The following is a 14184-nucleotide window of genomic DNA, read 5'->3' as shown; positions in this document are numbered from 1 at the left end:
GATGGATGTGACCCCCTAGGTAAGGGTCACAATTGATCAAAGACACTAAGCTATACTCTTCCCCCCTAATTGAGCTCACGGGGAGATGAATTGAGCCGGAGAGCTCTTGGGGTTGAGGGAACTCTGTACAATAAGATAGTCTATGATCCTTGCCTTCTATGGTAAGTAGTATCCTGCTTATGGTCACTGTAGGGTGTGTGTGTGTGTGATCCTTTTCACTCGTGACAAGTGGGTATCTCCCCCTACCATCAAGTGCGGGATTTAATAGAGAATACCCCAATATGCATCCTACCCACAAGTTGGGCTTGTTGGGATTACCATCCATCTAGCTAGGGTGAGGAGACTTAAGATAGACTATGATCCTTACCATTTATGGTAAGTCATATCCTGCTCAAGTGATGGGATGGAAGTGTTCTATCACTGTCTCTTGAGGGTTAATATGGGAAGATCAACAAACAATAGGATAGACTGTGATCCTTACCTCTCATGGTAAGTGGTATCCTACCTATTGTCCTTGGATATAGGGTGGCTGATTTATCTCCCCTATGTTGATGATTCTTCTTCTTTAGATTCAAGAATGTTCAAAAGATGAGTACAAATGAGCAGAGATGAGCATAAACGAGATATGACTTGATTCAACGATGACGACGATGAGAAATTTGAGATGGGACTTATGATGCAACCGATAATTCTTCCCTAGCTGAGAGGGAGTGTTAAAATTTGGCAGCTCAGGGATAAATTCTCTCCATTAGGAAGCCTTCCTCATCTAGAGAAATCCCTTCTAGCCCTTGAGTAATTTGATTTGAGACTCTACTATCATTTAAATCTTAAAATAAATTATTTTTTCTTTTTCTTTTTCGAACTAGATTGACCTTAAGCCAAAGCAAACTCCAATGTTAAATAGAAAGACTAAATGCCCACAAACAAATACTATCACAAAAAATATGTAAAACTTAATCAAACACAAATGACACGAAGATAATTTAATTCCCGAAATAACAAAATAAATACAAAAATCAATTCATATCTTTGTAACCCCTTAATCACTCAAATTAGATACAATATCAACCCTGCCTCAAATCTCGAATTCCAAAAACCTTTCGAGGTTTTTAGCGAAACAAACTAAGGAGGAAATCTAAGAATCTGAAAAACGTAAACTCTTTTTTTTGTGTTTTTTTTTTAAAAAGAAAAACCTAAAACTTTTAATAAGTCCAATGCAATTCGGCCCTCTTCCGTGCACTATAAACATACCAATACCTTTCTTTACCTTTCATTTATACCTTTCAATTTGTTTATCTGAGGCAATTTCCTTTCGGTGAAGAAAGCCTCGGCTCTGTTCTGGTTTTTGCGAGGGAAAGGCAAGGTAAGGCGACAATGGCTGCATCGGCAGTGGTGCTAAATCCGAAGTCGGTGGCCGAGGGTCCAACGGGCAAGATAGAGATGAGTATGCCTCCGCCCCATCCCCATTCTCATTCCGACATGGACGAAGAAGATCTGTACAGTCGATTGAAATCGTTACAGAGACAGATGGAGTTCATCGACATTCAAGAAGAATACGTGAAGGATGAGCAAAAAAATCTAAAGAGAGAACTGCTGAGAGCCCAGGAGGAGGTGAAGAGGATCCAGTCGGTGCCCCTGGTGATCGGGCAGTTCATGGAGATGGTTGACCAGAACAACGGAATAGTGGGTTCAACAACGGGATCGAACTACTATGTGAGGATTTTGAGCACAATCAACAGGGAGCTCCTGAAGCCCTCCGCCTCGGTAGCTCTCCACCGACATTCGAACGCCCTAGTGGACGTCCTCCCACCTGAGGCCGACTCCTCTATCTCACTCCTCTCCCAGTCCGAGAAACCGGACGTAACCTACAATGATATTGGGGGCTGTGACATACAGAAACAGGAGATTCGGGAAGCCGTGGAACTTCCACTCACACACCACGAGCTTTACAAGCAGATCGGGATAGACCCTCCCCGGGGTGTTCTTCTTTATGGCCCTCCAGGTACAGGGAAGACCATGCTTGCCAAGGCCGTCGCAAACCACACCACGGCTGCTTTCATTCGGGTTGTTGGCTCTGAGTTTGTTCAAAAGTATCTTGGAGAGGTATTTTTTTTCCTCATTGCTATGTTTTGCTTTCGATACAAACCCCAATTGCACCTCTTCCAAGCAAGAACATTGCCTTCCGATTACCCCCTCGTAGCAATTTATAAGCAGGTGGTAATTTGTATTCCAGATGCATGTTTACTCGTTGTTTTTGACCCTACCAAGCAATTACATCACGGGACTCTGGCATTTGCACTTGAAACAAATATTTTTGTCAAACATTAACCCTTCTAAACTCTAATTTAATATTTGCAATTTGCCATCCCTAGCCACCGTCTTTCTTTATTCTCGTCTAGATTTCAAGCCCCACACCCTGAGTGACTTTGTTGGACCCTTTTGGGCAGGGTGATTTGGAGAGTGCCCGGGTCACTAGGACTGCTATGAATGGAATTGTAAGCAGATAGGCTGTGGACCTCCTAAGGAACAACGAGAGCAGGTATGCATAACATGGAATTACAGTTGAACCCCTTAGCTCAAGATCAAATATCCATTGTATTTGGATGATCATACAAGCCTTATAGAGGCAAAATCCCTCTCGACATGATACAGAAACGGAAGAACCCTAGTCCACACATAAATATGTTACTCTGGCAATATGATTCAATAAGCAACGAAAAGTACATTACCATACATATACAATGCAGAATTTGAAAGAATCTCATATATACAGGGAGATGACTAATTTGTAACGAATCCTAGGGATAACCAGCGGACTACAAAGTGGGATCTCTGTAGCAGCTCCTAGATCTAAGCTAATAGCAATAAGTGAAGATAAAGATCTGAGATGAAAGGAAACAGTACAAGAATGAGCATCATCTGGAAGAGAATGTCAGCTTGTAGTAGAGCTGGCGGTCGAGGCTGGGAAGTCTCCCCCTCTGAGTCTTTAATGAATTTGAAGGGCCTGATACACTGTCTGACAAGGTCACTCAGAGAATCATTTGGATGCAAGGGCCTCTACTGCGTAAACTGGGGGTGTGCTTTAGCGTGAAGATAGGAATAAATTCAACCATGAGACCACAAAACTCAGGCAAATTCACTGAATTTTCTGAGACGTCATTCTCGCATAAATGGTAGCTGACTTAAATTCATCTTCTCATAATCTTTCTTTTTCCATCCAAAAGAGTACATCATAACCTTTCAAATAGGGATCTTTCTCTTGCTGCGTCCCTTAAAATTAAATCCTCTAAAGAAGTAACAACCTGCTAAACGTTATTGACATTCATTTACTGAAAGGAGATTTTTAATCAAAATTGCTATTATTATCCATAGCTCACTTTAAATAGAGGACATTCTCTTGGGTGGCAATTACTAATTTATCAAAGTCTCTTTGTCAGCTGGAGGCATCCACTGTACACTACCATGGGTAATTAACAGTATTTGAGGTGATCTGAAGGTTTGATGGATTTAGATTCTAAGGGTCCTCTCATCAGTGTGTTCCTCTCAAGCTTACGCTGAAAAGTGAGTAGCTGAGAAATTTTAATGTGCTTGTGAGCCCTGAATCCAACCATTTCAAATTGAGAAAAAAAAAAGTGAAGGTGGTTTTGAATGTATATATTTCTTGTCATTTTTTTTCTAAGTTGTAGAAAGTTCCAAGTTTGGATTTTATCTTCTCCAACAAAGACCACTGCAACGTGATATGGAGAAAGGATTTATGGTGCAATTCTACAGTTCTTTGTCACTAGTTCTGCATGCTCACAGTGAAGATGCATCAGGAGTCTGGTTCAAAAGTTATTACGACTAGACCAAAATGGAAATACTAATTTCCTCTATATGACTATACCCATTAAAATCCTTAAGCAAAACAAACCAGTACTTCTCGGTGATGTAGATTCTATAAAAAGGACCTAGTATCCCAGTAACTAGCAAAAGACATGACAGCTGGCTGCTTCTATGCCTTCTCAGGATCTGAATCTAGCTTGATGATTCCCTTTGCTTCTGGCAGCTGGTGCACTGTTTCCTCTTCCTCACAGCCTTCACAGTCGGAGTTTACTGATTGTACCTGATTAGATGCCCTGGAATGCTCTTCCTTGGTCTAATTGAGAACCATGTTCCCTAGCATATTACACCAAGCCTCCAGAATAGAGATCTGCCTCTTGAGCTGAACCAAAGTCCTGATTACTGTTGCATTATTAGTGGTGGCCTGTTGATCAATTTTATGTAGTTTAGTTGTAGCAGTGAAAATTGATGTTCTGTTTCTTTGGTTAGACTCCTCATGAGTCCTGAGTAGCCTTCTTATATTCTGTAACTAACAATAATCCATCAGAAAATTGGAGTCTGAACTTTACTGGTGAACCCCTCAGGGCCTGGGGATGGCCCTTGCTATTTCTTCTGCTGTTCAAACTGTGTGCTGACTGTGGAAGAATTCACAGAGAGGATAGAGATATTACAGAGTTTGACAGGGGAAACCTTCCAGACCTGGAGAAAACTAAACCCAGAAAGAACAGGCACTCCAGACCAGAGAAAGTGGGCGTGCTTTTCCAACTCCCAGTTAACCTGGAGAAAAGTCAAGTTGGCCACAAAATTGACAAAAAATACCTCCTGAAACACTGACCTTTTCCATGTTGAGGTCTCTTCCAGTGAATGTGGCATAAATTTCCCAAGAACAGTATTGTAAACACGGGTGATATTACTGAGAACTGAATTGCCCACAGTTGGCTTTTCCAATCCAGAAAAAACCAAGGGGAGACTTACCAAACATCCATGGAAGAGGTGAGAGGTGAGATTAATTGTGCCAGGCATACCACAAAAGCAAAGCAAACCCCATGGTCATCTAAACCTGAAGCCCACCATTGCCACTGAAGAGTTCTATATTGAGGTGCCATTATCCCAACAGGCCAAGGGAAATAATCTTCGTTTGGTTCAAAAAATGTGTGGGCCTGCATACAAAGACGAGTCTCATTATTTGCCGTACTGTTTATCAGGGGTTAGTAATAATGAGCCATAGAAGTCCATAAATGCATGAAATGTGCTGCATTTGCCATGTCTAATCAAGGGATGGGATGTGACCTTACAATTGATGCCAATATGTAATGTTCCAAACTTGAATAAACAGTAATATGCAAAGCAAAAATGATTTACAGCACATAAATTTTAAACAATCAGCAAATGCTCATAAAACTCCAGAAGTAATAACCAACTAAGCCATTTTATTAATTAATGGAGCAAGTATATTAGTATGGAGGAATGAACCTGGGCTTGCCTCAATGGCAAGCGTGACAGAACCCAAGTGATAATACAATGATCTCAAATGCTGGAAATGACTGCTCTTCTAATGCTCTGCGTTGCCCAGAAAATTACACTGCTAGTTGGAAAAGAACTGCAAGAAACTCCACTTCTGTTGCTCGGAAAATGCTACAAATTCAGCCCCAAGCTCTTTGACCCAAACCCACAAAAACAGATAAATGTTTTGGCCCGATTTTGACCTTCCAGAATTGACCCCCAAAGGCATTGTGCAATTCCCAGCAATTCTGCACTCTGCGGCAAAGATACGGTTGAAAACCCCACTTCTGGTTCTCAGAAAATTCCAAAATTTTATATCTGGAATCCTTGTCAAAAACCTAGAAAAACCTAGAAATGGTTTGACCGCATTTTGACCTCCCAAATTCGACCTCTTCTATGGCCCACGCCCTCCAAATAGCGCTAGAGATACGGCCCGCAAGGAATGACGACAAATTCCTCCTCCAAGCTCTGAAATGGAAGCAAACACCACTCCAAATATCTCCTCTAACCTCCACGACAAAACTCAACCCCAAGGACTGATACTCTACCCACCAAATGAGCTCCCACACACTGCCTTTGCGCTACCCCAGGTAGTGTGAAAGTCACACTGCCAAGCCAAAAGCTCAATCAGCTCCCAAACTTTCCTAGATGCCGAGTCTTGACAATTCTCCCTAGCCTCCTCTCCGGAAAATCTCACATCAAATCTCCACTGCTAAGCACCACCAATGAACTCGGCCTCCTCTCCACTGTGTCCCCTTGTAATACGCACAACCTGGAAGGGAATGCTACTGCTGGGAATCACAATGTGATCCTCCTCCTAAAGAAATGAAGAAAACCACTCTAGGGTGGCACTCGAAGTGCCCCGAAGAAAGGGTGAGCTCTTCGCCTGAAGAACTCGTGCTAAACAGCGAGTGACTTGGCTAAGCAACTCGAGCAACTAAAGAGAAATCGATATATTCCAATAAGATGAATGAAATGAGGAGAGCTACCTTCTTTATATAGATTTCGTGGAACACTTTTCCCTCCATTGTGGGCCCTCACTTAACCACCTACATGCAAAACTTAATCACCTTCATGCAAACCGAACTAGGGAGTGCGTATTTCCTAGTGTGGGTGGCCCCCATGTGTAATTTAACCACAACAAAATAACTTCTCCTAAGTCTAACCACCTAATAAAAATCAAATAGCCCCCCCCCCCATCTCCAAAATTGGCCCCAAAATGCAATAATTAGTCTTGTTCCAAATTAATTTAGGAAGGGACTTTACACAATATCCCTCAAGTTTTAGAGATATGGTTTGATTGGCTAATTCATCTGCTAGACTATTGTTTTCACTTAGCACATGAGAAAACTTGATGGAAGGGATTTTTTGTTTCTAGTGGTATTGATTCATCTTTTGTTTCATGTCAGGGGCCAAGGATGGTTCGTGATGTCTTTCGCCTTGCTAAAGAGAATGCACCTGCAATAATATTCATTGATGAGGTGGATGCAATTGCAACAGCACGGTTTGATGCTCAAACTGGAGCTGATAGGGAAGTTCAGAGGATCTTGATGGAGCTCTTAAATCAGGTGGACCTGAGTGTTGTTGGATTTCACGTGATGGTTAAATTGTCATTGTCAACAATGCTAATGGTTCTTTATTTTAATATGACATCGATGGCTGTTGCTAGTGCAGATGGATGGTTTTGATCAGACTGTGAATGTGAAGGTGATCATGGCAACCAATAGAGCAGATACACTGGATCCCGCACTTCTGCGCCCTGGAAGACTTGATAGGAAAATCGAGTTTCCTCTGCCTGATAGGAGGCAGAAACGTCTTGTTTTCCAGGTAGTTCACCGGGCACGGGAAAATGTGCACTTTCTAATGGTTATAGATAGTCATGCAAATGTTTAATGAAGCAGCTTCAACCTTCACTGTTTTTTGTATATATTTGCTGAGATGCAATACCGTAAAAATAATATTCTATTTGTGTTTCTTAATCATCTTCTAGGGCATTCTCGACCCTCACTGTTACAGTTGCATGTGTGACACTTATCGTAAGGCTAGTAATTATTTTGGCATATTGTGTGTCAGGTTTGTACAGCAAAAATGAACCTCAGCGACGAGGTAGACCTTGAAGACTATGTATCTCGCCCTGATAAAATTAGTGCTGCAGAGGCAAGTGTTACTTAACCATCAAGCTATTTGCTGTTTAAATTTCTCAGTCCTACAAAATTGGTGCTGCAGCTATTTGGAAATTCAAGTTATTTATAATGAGTTTAACGTTTATAGGATTTATGTATGCTATGTCTATTCTTGCTGCAGATAACTGCAATTTGTCAAGAAGCTGGTATGCATGCAGTACGGAAAAACCGCTATGTTATTCTCCCAAAGGATTTTGAAAAGGGTTACAGAGCCAATGTTAAAAAACCAGACACAGACTTTGACTTTTACAAGTAATCAAGCCTTTTCCGGAAACAGATATATATTTGTCAATTTTATCAATAGACATATCCTTTATGTTTTGGTAGAAGACTTAAAGGATGGTACTGTGCAGTAAAAATGAATATGGACGATGCCAATTTGTATTTTCTGAGTATATTGTTACAGGATTAAAATTGAAATACTTTGCCGTTTATGTTTTATTCCAATGGGATATCGATAAAATTGACATGATTTGATCTGCTAAATATTCAGTGCATCATTTTACGTAGCTTTGGGAGGAGATAATAATTAGATGGTATCATGCAATGCTGGTTGAAACTATGTATCTCAACATATTATATATGTAATCTAATGCCCATCTCCACTTTTTTTAATGGCAACTGATTTTACAAGGTAAACTTTCAACAATTGAACAACATTTTTTGCAGCAGATTGTATAAATTTTATGTACAACAGAAACAAAAGCAAATTCATTAATTGTTTACATATGTTACATGCCTTTCTTGCCTTGTCATTACCTGGTGGTAATTATTATACAAGATTACATAGTCCTCTGGATAATAATGTTCTGCTTTGAGTTGAGGTGCAATTGATTACCTGCAAATGCTTGTGTACCTGATTTATTTACAAAGACACAATGTGGGGGGACCGCCCTCTTGGCTTTGCTGACTTCATTGGTTGACCACCAGCCCTGACTTCCAAAACGAGGAGGGCCTACACAGAACCTAACGGAATAAAATGTCCAGTGATCTGTACTGTAAACAAGATGCTTTGAACCTTTGCTGGATCCGTTATTTATTTGCTGGTGGGGCTATATTGATATTGTTTTAAATGCTTCACCTTGGTTAGCTGCCTCTTTAGAAACAACCACTGTCTGTCCATATAATTGCTCTGCGTCTTGCGCTTTTTGGATATCATTCTTCTGGTGAACCTAAACAGTAGGGAATATGAATTGTGGTCACCGTGTCAGTCTCACCTTGTGTGAGATCATTTTGAATGGTATGAGTTGGCCTAGTGTTATTCATCCATTCATTAAGTTACTACCATAAATACTCTGCGAATTTTTTTTGTTTTATTCTTTGGTTAAGATAAATGTAAATGGAAGGTGTACATGCCCATCTCCGTCTGAATTTGAATATGTGATCCCAATGAAATGGTATCATCAACGAGGTTATGAAACATTACTCACACACTTCCATTTAGCAAACAATGGAATGGCTATGTAGAAAAGGTTTTCTGTACATCAATTTGATCTTCGACCTTTGACTATATTGTATCATTCAATTATTTTATCATTATAATAAACTATATATCTATCTATCTATCTTAGTAGGAAATTGAATTACGATGCAAAATTCCCAACCTTTTGACATTGGATCCCCCAATTCTTCTATTTGTGCTTAGTAATGTTAATAATACATTCCTGAAAGTATCAAGAACCCTCTCTCTATTTATGTGCTTTTCTTTCAAGACATTGCTCTCTATTTGCCGTTCTTTCAAGATCCCTGAATGTTTGATAGTAAGGCTTGGCTTATGACCAGCATAGATTCATCTTAAATACGGATCTAATATGAGTTGAGAGGGATTCAATTTCTTCACTTGCAATTTTTTTTTACGAGTAGACATTATTTAAATGTTTTGTATAGTTAATTTTTTTTAGCTGACATGAGCAAAATTTCAACTTTGATGATGGACAGACATGGTTACACATCATACTGGGCTGTAAAATGAGCCTCTTGGCTCACTGATTTTCTGTTATAAAAAATTGTCTTACAACAATGTCAATTTTCATTTCCCTCTTTGTGCAAGATCTTTGAGGATGAATACCATATTTCCTTGTACAAGAATGTTGTGTACGGATTTGTTTAGATCTTTTTCAGGTATAAGCTACTTTGAAAGAAACAAGGGTCTTTTCTTACTGTAACAATTTCTTGTAATTGTTATTGTTGCTGATCCGTATATGGCCCATTCCAATTCTTATCTATTATGGATTAAACTCTTTGCACCTTAATGTTTGCATGCCTTGTCTAATGCAAACACACTAGGATCCCATCCCATGACATGATCCCAATCAACAAAATCCAAAATAGGCCATCAAGTTTCTGCCAAGGCTTAGTGATTCCGCATATGTGAAATGGTGAGCTTCAAGCTCACGACCTGCATCTAGTAGAAAATAGAAGTGCATCTCTAAATCCATGGGAAACTATTGTCTAATGCAAACGCACTAGGATCCCATCCCATGGCATGATTCCAATCAACAAAATCCAAAATAAGCCATCAAGTTTCTGCCAAGGCTTAGTATTCCGCAGATGTGAAATGGCGAGCTTCAAGCTCACGACTTGCATCTAGTAGAAAATACAAGTGCATCTCTAAATCCATGGCAAACTATTGTGAATTTGCCAGGGGATATCAAAAGGTTAAATTCAGAGCCTTAGTACCTGATCCATTAAAAATGACAGGGAAGAAAATTGTATATTCATGATGGACTAAACTATCTGAGAATGAAATGATGTATAATGGCTTCTAGCAGTGGCCACTCCTTTTAAGCCTGTCATATAAGTCGAGGGTGTAAAACCCAACCCATTCCCCTTATATATTGTCAGCCTATGTTCGAGTTAATTAGTTAGTTCCAGAACAAGCCTCTTTCTCATTGATAAGCAGCGTTTTACTGCAGTGGCTAGGTATTGTTAGCCATATTGCCCTCCAGAAATATTTTTTAGTTTCATAGGCAGAATGGGAACCGTAATTTCCAATTTACAGAAAAGCATTGGGTTAAGTAGAAATTCTACTTCTCTGGCTGGTACAGAAAAACCTCAAAATGTTAGGGCACAACTAGTTGAGGAATAGATGCGGTCTTGTCAAATCTCTCGTTGAATTGGGATACTTTATAAGGTCTTAAAATCATCAAAATTGATGAGGTTTATTATTTCATAGTGAGTGAAGATTATAGCAATGGTTGCATTAGTTTTGGCAGTTTGTAACTTTGTATGGTTGGGAGGGTGTAATGTATTTTGCTATTCATGCTTTTTTATCTTTTACTTGCATTTGGAGAAAATATTTTGGCAGTGTTCTTCAGGCTAGTTTGCCTTGTTTCGATGTCTAAACTGTTGTTTTCTGGCTCGTTTTTACATATTTTGTTGTCCAAAAGGTGATGAAAATAATTCCACTTGATTGTGGCATGTGACTTATTTTAAAATGTAGATGGTCCTTATCACATTGAATTGGAATGAAATATTCAACTAGGACACGCATCTTTGTTTTTTAATAAGCTTGAAGTTAAGAAGGCATCTGGAAGATAGCAATGCAAAGAAACAAAAGAGAGAACTATTATATTGATAGCAATGCAAAACTATTATATTGATAGCAACGCAAAGAAACAAAAGAAAGAAAACTACTACATTGAGGAGAAAATCATGCTGAAAGAAAAAGCCATGAAGTGGCGTGTTTTTGACAGCCAATTAAACAACACGGGTTTGAGTAAAAATTCATTCTTTAGCTGTGAAGGATGATAATATTTACCCATGGTGATTTTTGTGAGGAATTGTTCATGTATTATGTCTTATTCCTTGCAAAGGTTGCAAAGTGGTATTGAGCTTGGTATGCATTCATGGATTTAGATGGAGTGTTTCTAATTTCAACACTAATTTAATTAAGCAGTGATTAAGCATTGCTTAGAGCAATTCTAAATCTCTTGAATTTAGTAAATATTTACATGTTGATTTAATTAAAAAATAATAAAAAGTTAAGAGTAATATTTTAAATAAAAAAAATCATGACAAGATTTTTAACCATGGATATTCGCTCCTACTTTACCATGGATATTCTTTGGTACAATATCATGGGCCAACACAACATGCTTAAAAAAGATAATTTATTTCACAATCAAAATATTTTATAAATAGTTTATTTTAATTTAATTTTATAACATTTTTTAGTTAATTCTAAAAGAAAAAAGTTGTAAGTACTTTTGAGATTTATTTAAACCTTGTATCCTCACTATTAAAAATATTCTATAGATATTCCATAGAGATGATTCAAGTTTTTAATAAAATTAAAAATAGAATACTTATATATAAAGAAATGTAGAAATATATATATTTTAACCAGAATGAGTAGATTTTTTTATATAAATATAGCGTGCTCGTTCGTAAACAAAACTGGGATTTTACAAAGTTTTTCGAAGCCTTCTAAGGGTTGATGTTACATCATTTGGTCTGCAATCTTGCTGTATAAGTGTTCTTTGTACTGCTCACAAAATTCCACATTCCAGAGCTCCTATAACTATAAATTCGACAAAATTGAAGCATTAAATATTTACATTTGCATAGTGCCATATAAAAACAATGAGAAATACTTATTGAGACTAAATATCCATTGGTGTTGGATTGTTTAGGTCCAGGCCAGTGGAGACTTCTTTAGTGCAGTTGTTTTGGTCCAACTCAGTGGAGTCGTTTTTTTTCGCTGTTCTCCTCCACCTTGAGCTTTAGCTGCTCAATTTGTTGCTGCAGTGCATCCACTTCATCCTCTAGTGGACAAATACACTTCCTCTTTTCCAGTTGTCTCTCTTGCATAGTCAGGTTCTCTCGCTGCTTATTGTGTATGCCATGCTGCAATACAACCAAGTCTTCTCTTAATTCCATGTGGTCATGCACACAATTGATGCAGGTTGGCCGATTTCTCTTACCAACTAGAGAATTTCCCACCTGCGGCCTCCTTGACATCGGACTGCGTCTGTGCCAAGAGCATCGTCGGGAACTATCCTTTGCACTCTACACACTCAAATCCATCTTCATAGTTCCTAGAATGTCACAAAACCTTCTGTCACTCCCGCTCAATTCTAGGATGCTCTTGACCCACCTCTCCAGGGACCAACCATCCATCACCCCGTCCACCTCACTGGCCTCCAATGAAGCCCAAAGGTTCTGACCCATGACACCCTCCCAGTCTAGAAGTTTATAAACATTCTCTCCAACAACAATCTTAAATTCAGCCGTATTCAAACTGACTTCCCTTTGCGGGTCTACTCTCAAATCTTCCCCAAGGTTATGGTCTAGAACCCCCTCCCAATTAAGCAAAATAACAACACCCAACCCAACAATGACACACAGACCATTAACTGCACTTAGACTCGTGCCCCCTTGAAGCTTCCCACTTGAAATCTCAGGCTCTGCCGACACCTTGTTTCTGCCCTTCAACCTAGACCCAATAATTGACTCACAACGACCTCAGCGTCAGCTGCCAAGCATTCATAGAGGCCACCTAAGTAGAAAAGAACCTTAAACCATAGAAACTGAACATATCGTTATTCCTTAAATAACAGCGGCATAACTGTGTGATGGTGCAATACAGTTTGAAGACGCTGATGGCGCTGAGATCTTGATGTACTTCCATAAATTTCTAGTCGTCTGCCATTATTCCCAGCTCTGCTCCTGGTCCATCATTCGCATCCTAAGCTTCCTCCCACAAGTGATCAGGGTTGTTCTGTGCTCTGAAATCCCCATTATCTAGCAATCACCCAAGGTGGTGCGCCGACCTTTGTGCCATGAACCAGGGTGTGGGAATTGAATACACACGCAAAGGTCCCTTTTATAAATAGGTGTTGTACCAGGGTGACAATTACAAACGCACTGCGGTTGTAAGCAAATGACACGCCTGCCACGAGGCTCCATGATAGGCCAGGGCTCGCATGGAGTGATGCGACAAGGCCCAAGGAGCAAGGAGATGAGGTGGGCAACATGACAATAAGGAGGGGAGGCATGACATAATGGGAGAGGGGAGTGTGTGGATAATGATAGGAGAATGACAGAGGGGAGGGAAGGGGAGGATGAATAGGGAAGAGGGGAGACAGAGGGAAGGGGAGGGGAGGAGAAGGAAAGGGGAAGGGCTAAGGGGAGGAAGGAGAGGCCAATCAGCCACCCTAAGAAATCTAAAAGCAAAATCCCCAATTCTTAAGTATGTTCACATCCTTGCAAGGTTAAGAGAAACCTCCACAATCTAGAATTTGTATCTTATCAACACACTTATGGGATGCTAGTCGTGCCCATGGCCTCATTCACAATGCTCATTTCTTCTCTCAACTGGCATGCATGGTTAGCCTGTTTGTAAACTTCGTGATTATTTCCTCCGAGAATATGCAAGAAAGACACCATTTCGAAGGAGGGGATCAACCCCTGGGATCACTTGATTATTTGGTTTAAGGTAGTGTTTTTAGCTGATGAAGCATAGATCATATCCCTAATAATTATCATGGAGTCTCCTAAAACCTATATTGTTTTTATGCCCTTCTTTTGAGCCAACGTGAGGCCCAGAAACAAGCCATACACTTCTGCTTGGTTGTTGGTCTTCCATCCAAGCCTCCAAGCATATCTATATTCAATGATTCCTCCGGATTAACGAGAATCACTTCCCCTCCCGCGACCCTAAATATAAATAATATTA

At 39.7% G+C, this 14184-nt stretch overlaps 1 protein-coding gene across 1 annotated transcript; it reads left to right on the top strand.

Moving 5' to 3' along the window:
- The first annotated feature begins 1260 nt into the window (after positions 1-1260).
- Positions 1261-7946, top strand: RPT3 (regulatory particle triple-A ATPase 3). The gene is made up of 5 exons (XM_089378266.1): positions 1261-2103; positions 6732-6890; positions 6997-7149; positions 7396-7479; positions 7627-7946. Exons 1-5 carry the CDS (start codon positions 1375-1377, stop codon positions 7759-7761), a joined length of 1260 nt encoding a protein of 419 aa, XP_089234392.1. The 5' UTR covers positions 1261-1374; the 3' UTR covers positions 7762-7946.
- Positions 7947-14184: the final 6238 nt, after the last annotated feature.

Source organism: Pinus tabuliformis, chromosome J (assembly GCF_031772625.1).
Source record: "Pinus tabuliformis cultivar Carrire ecotype Pingquan chromosome J, CPIR1, whole genome shotgun sequence".
NCBI classification, from domain to species: Eukaryota; Viridiplantae; Streptophyta; class Pinopsida; order Pinales; family Pinaceae; genus Pinus; species Pinus tabuliformis.
The sequence above is the reverse complement of the archived record's forward strand: the minus strand, read 5'-3'. Positions and strand labels throughout refer to the sequence as shown.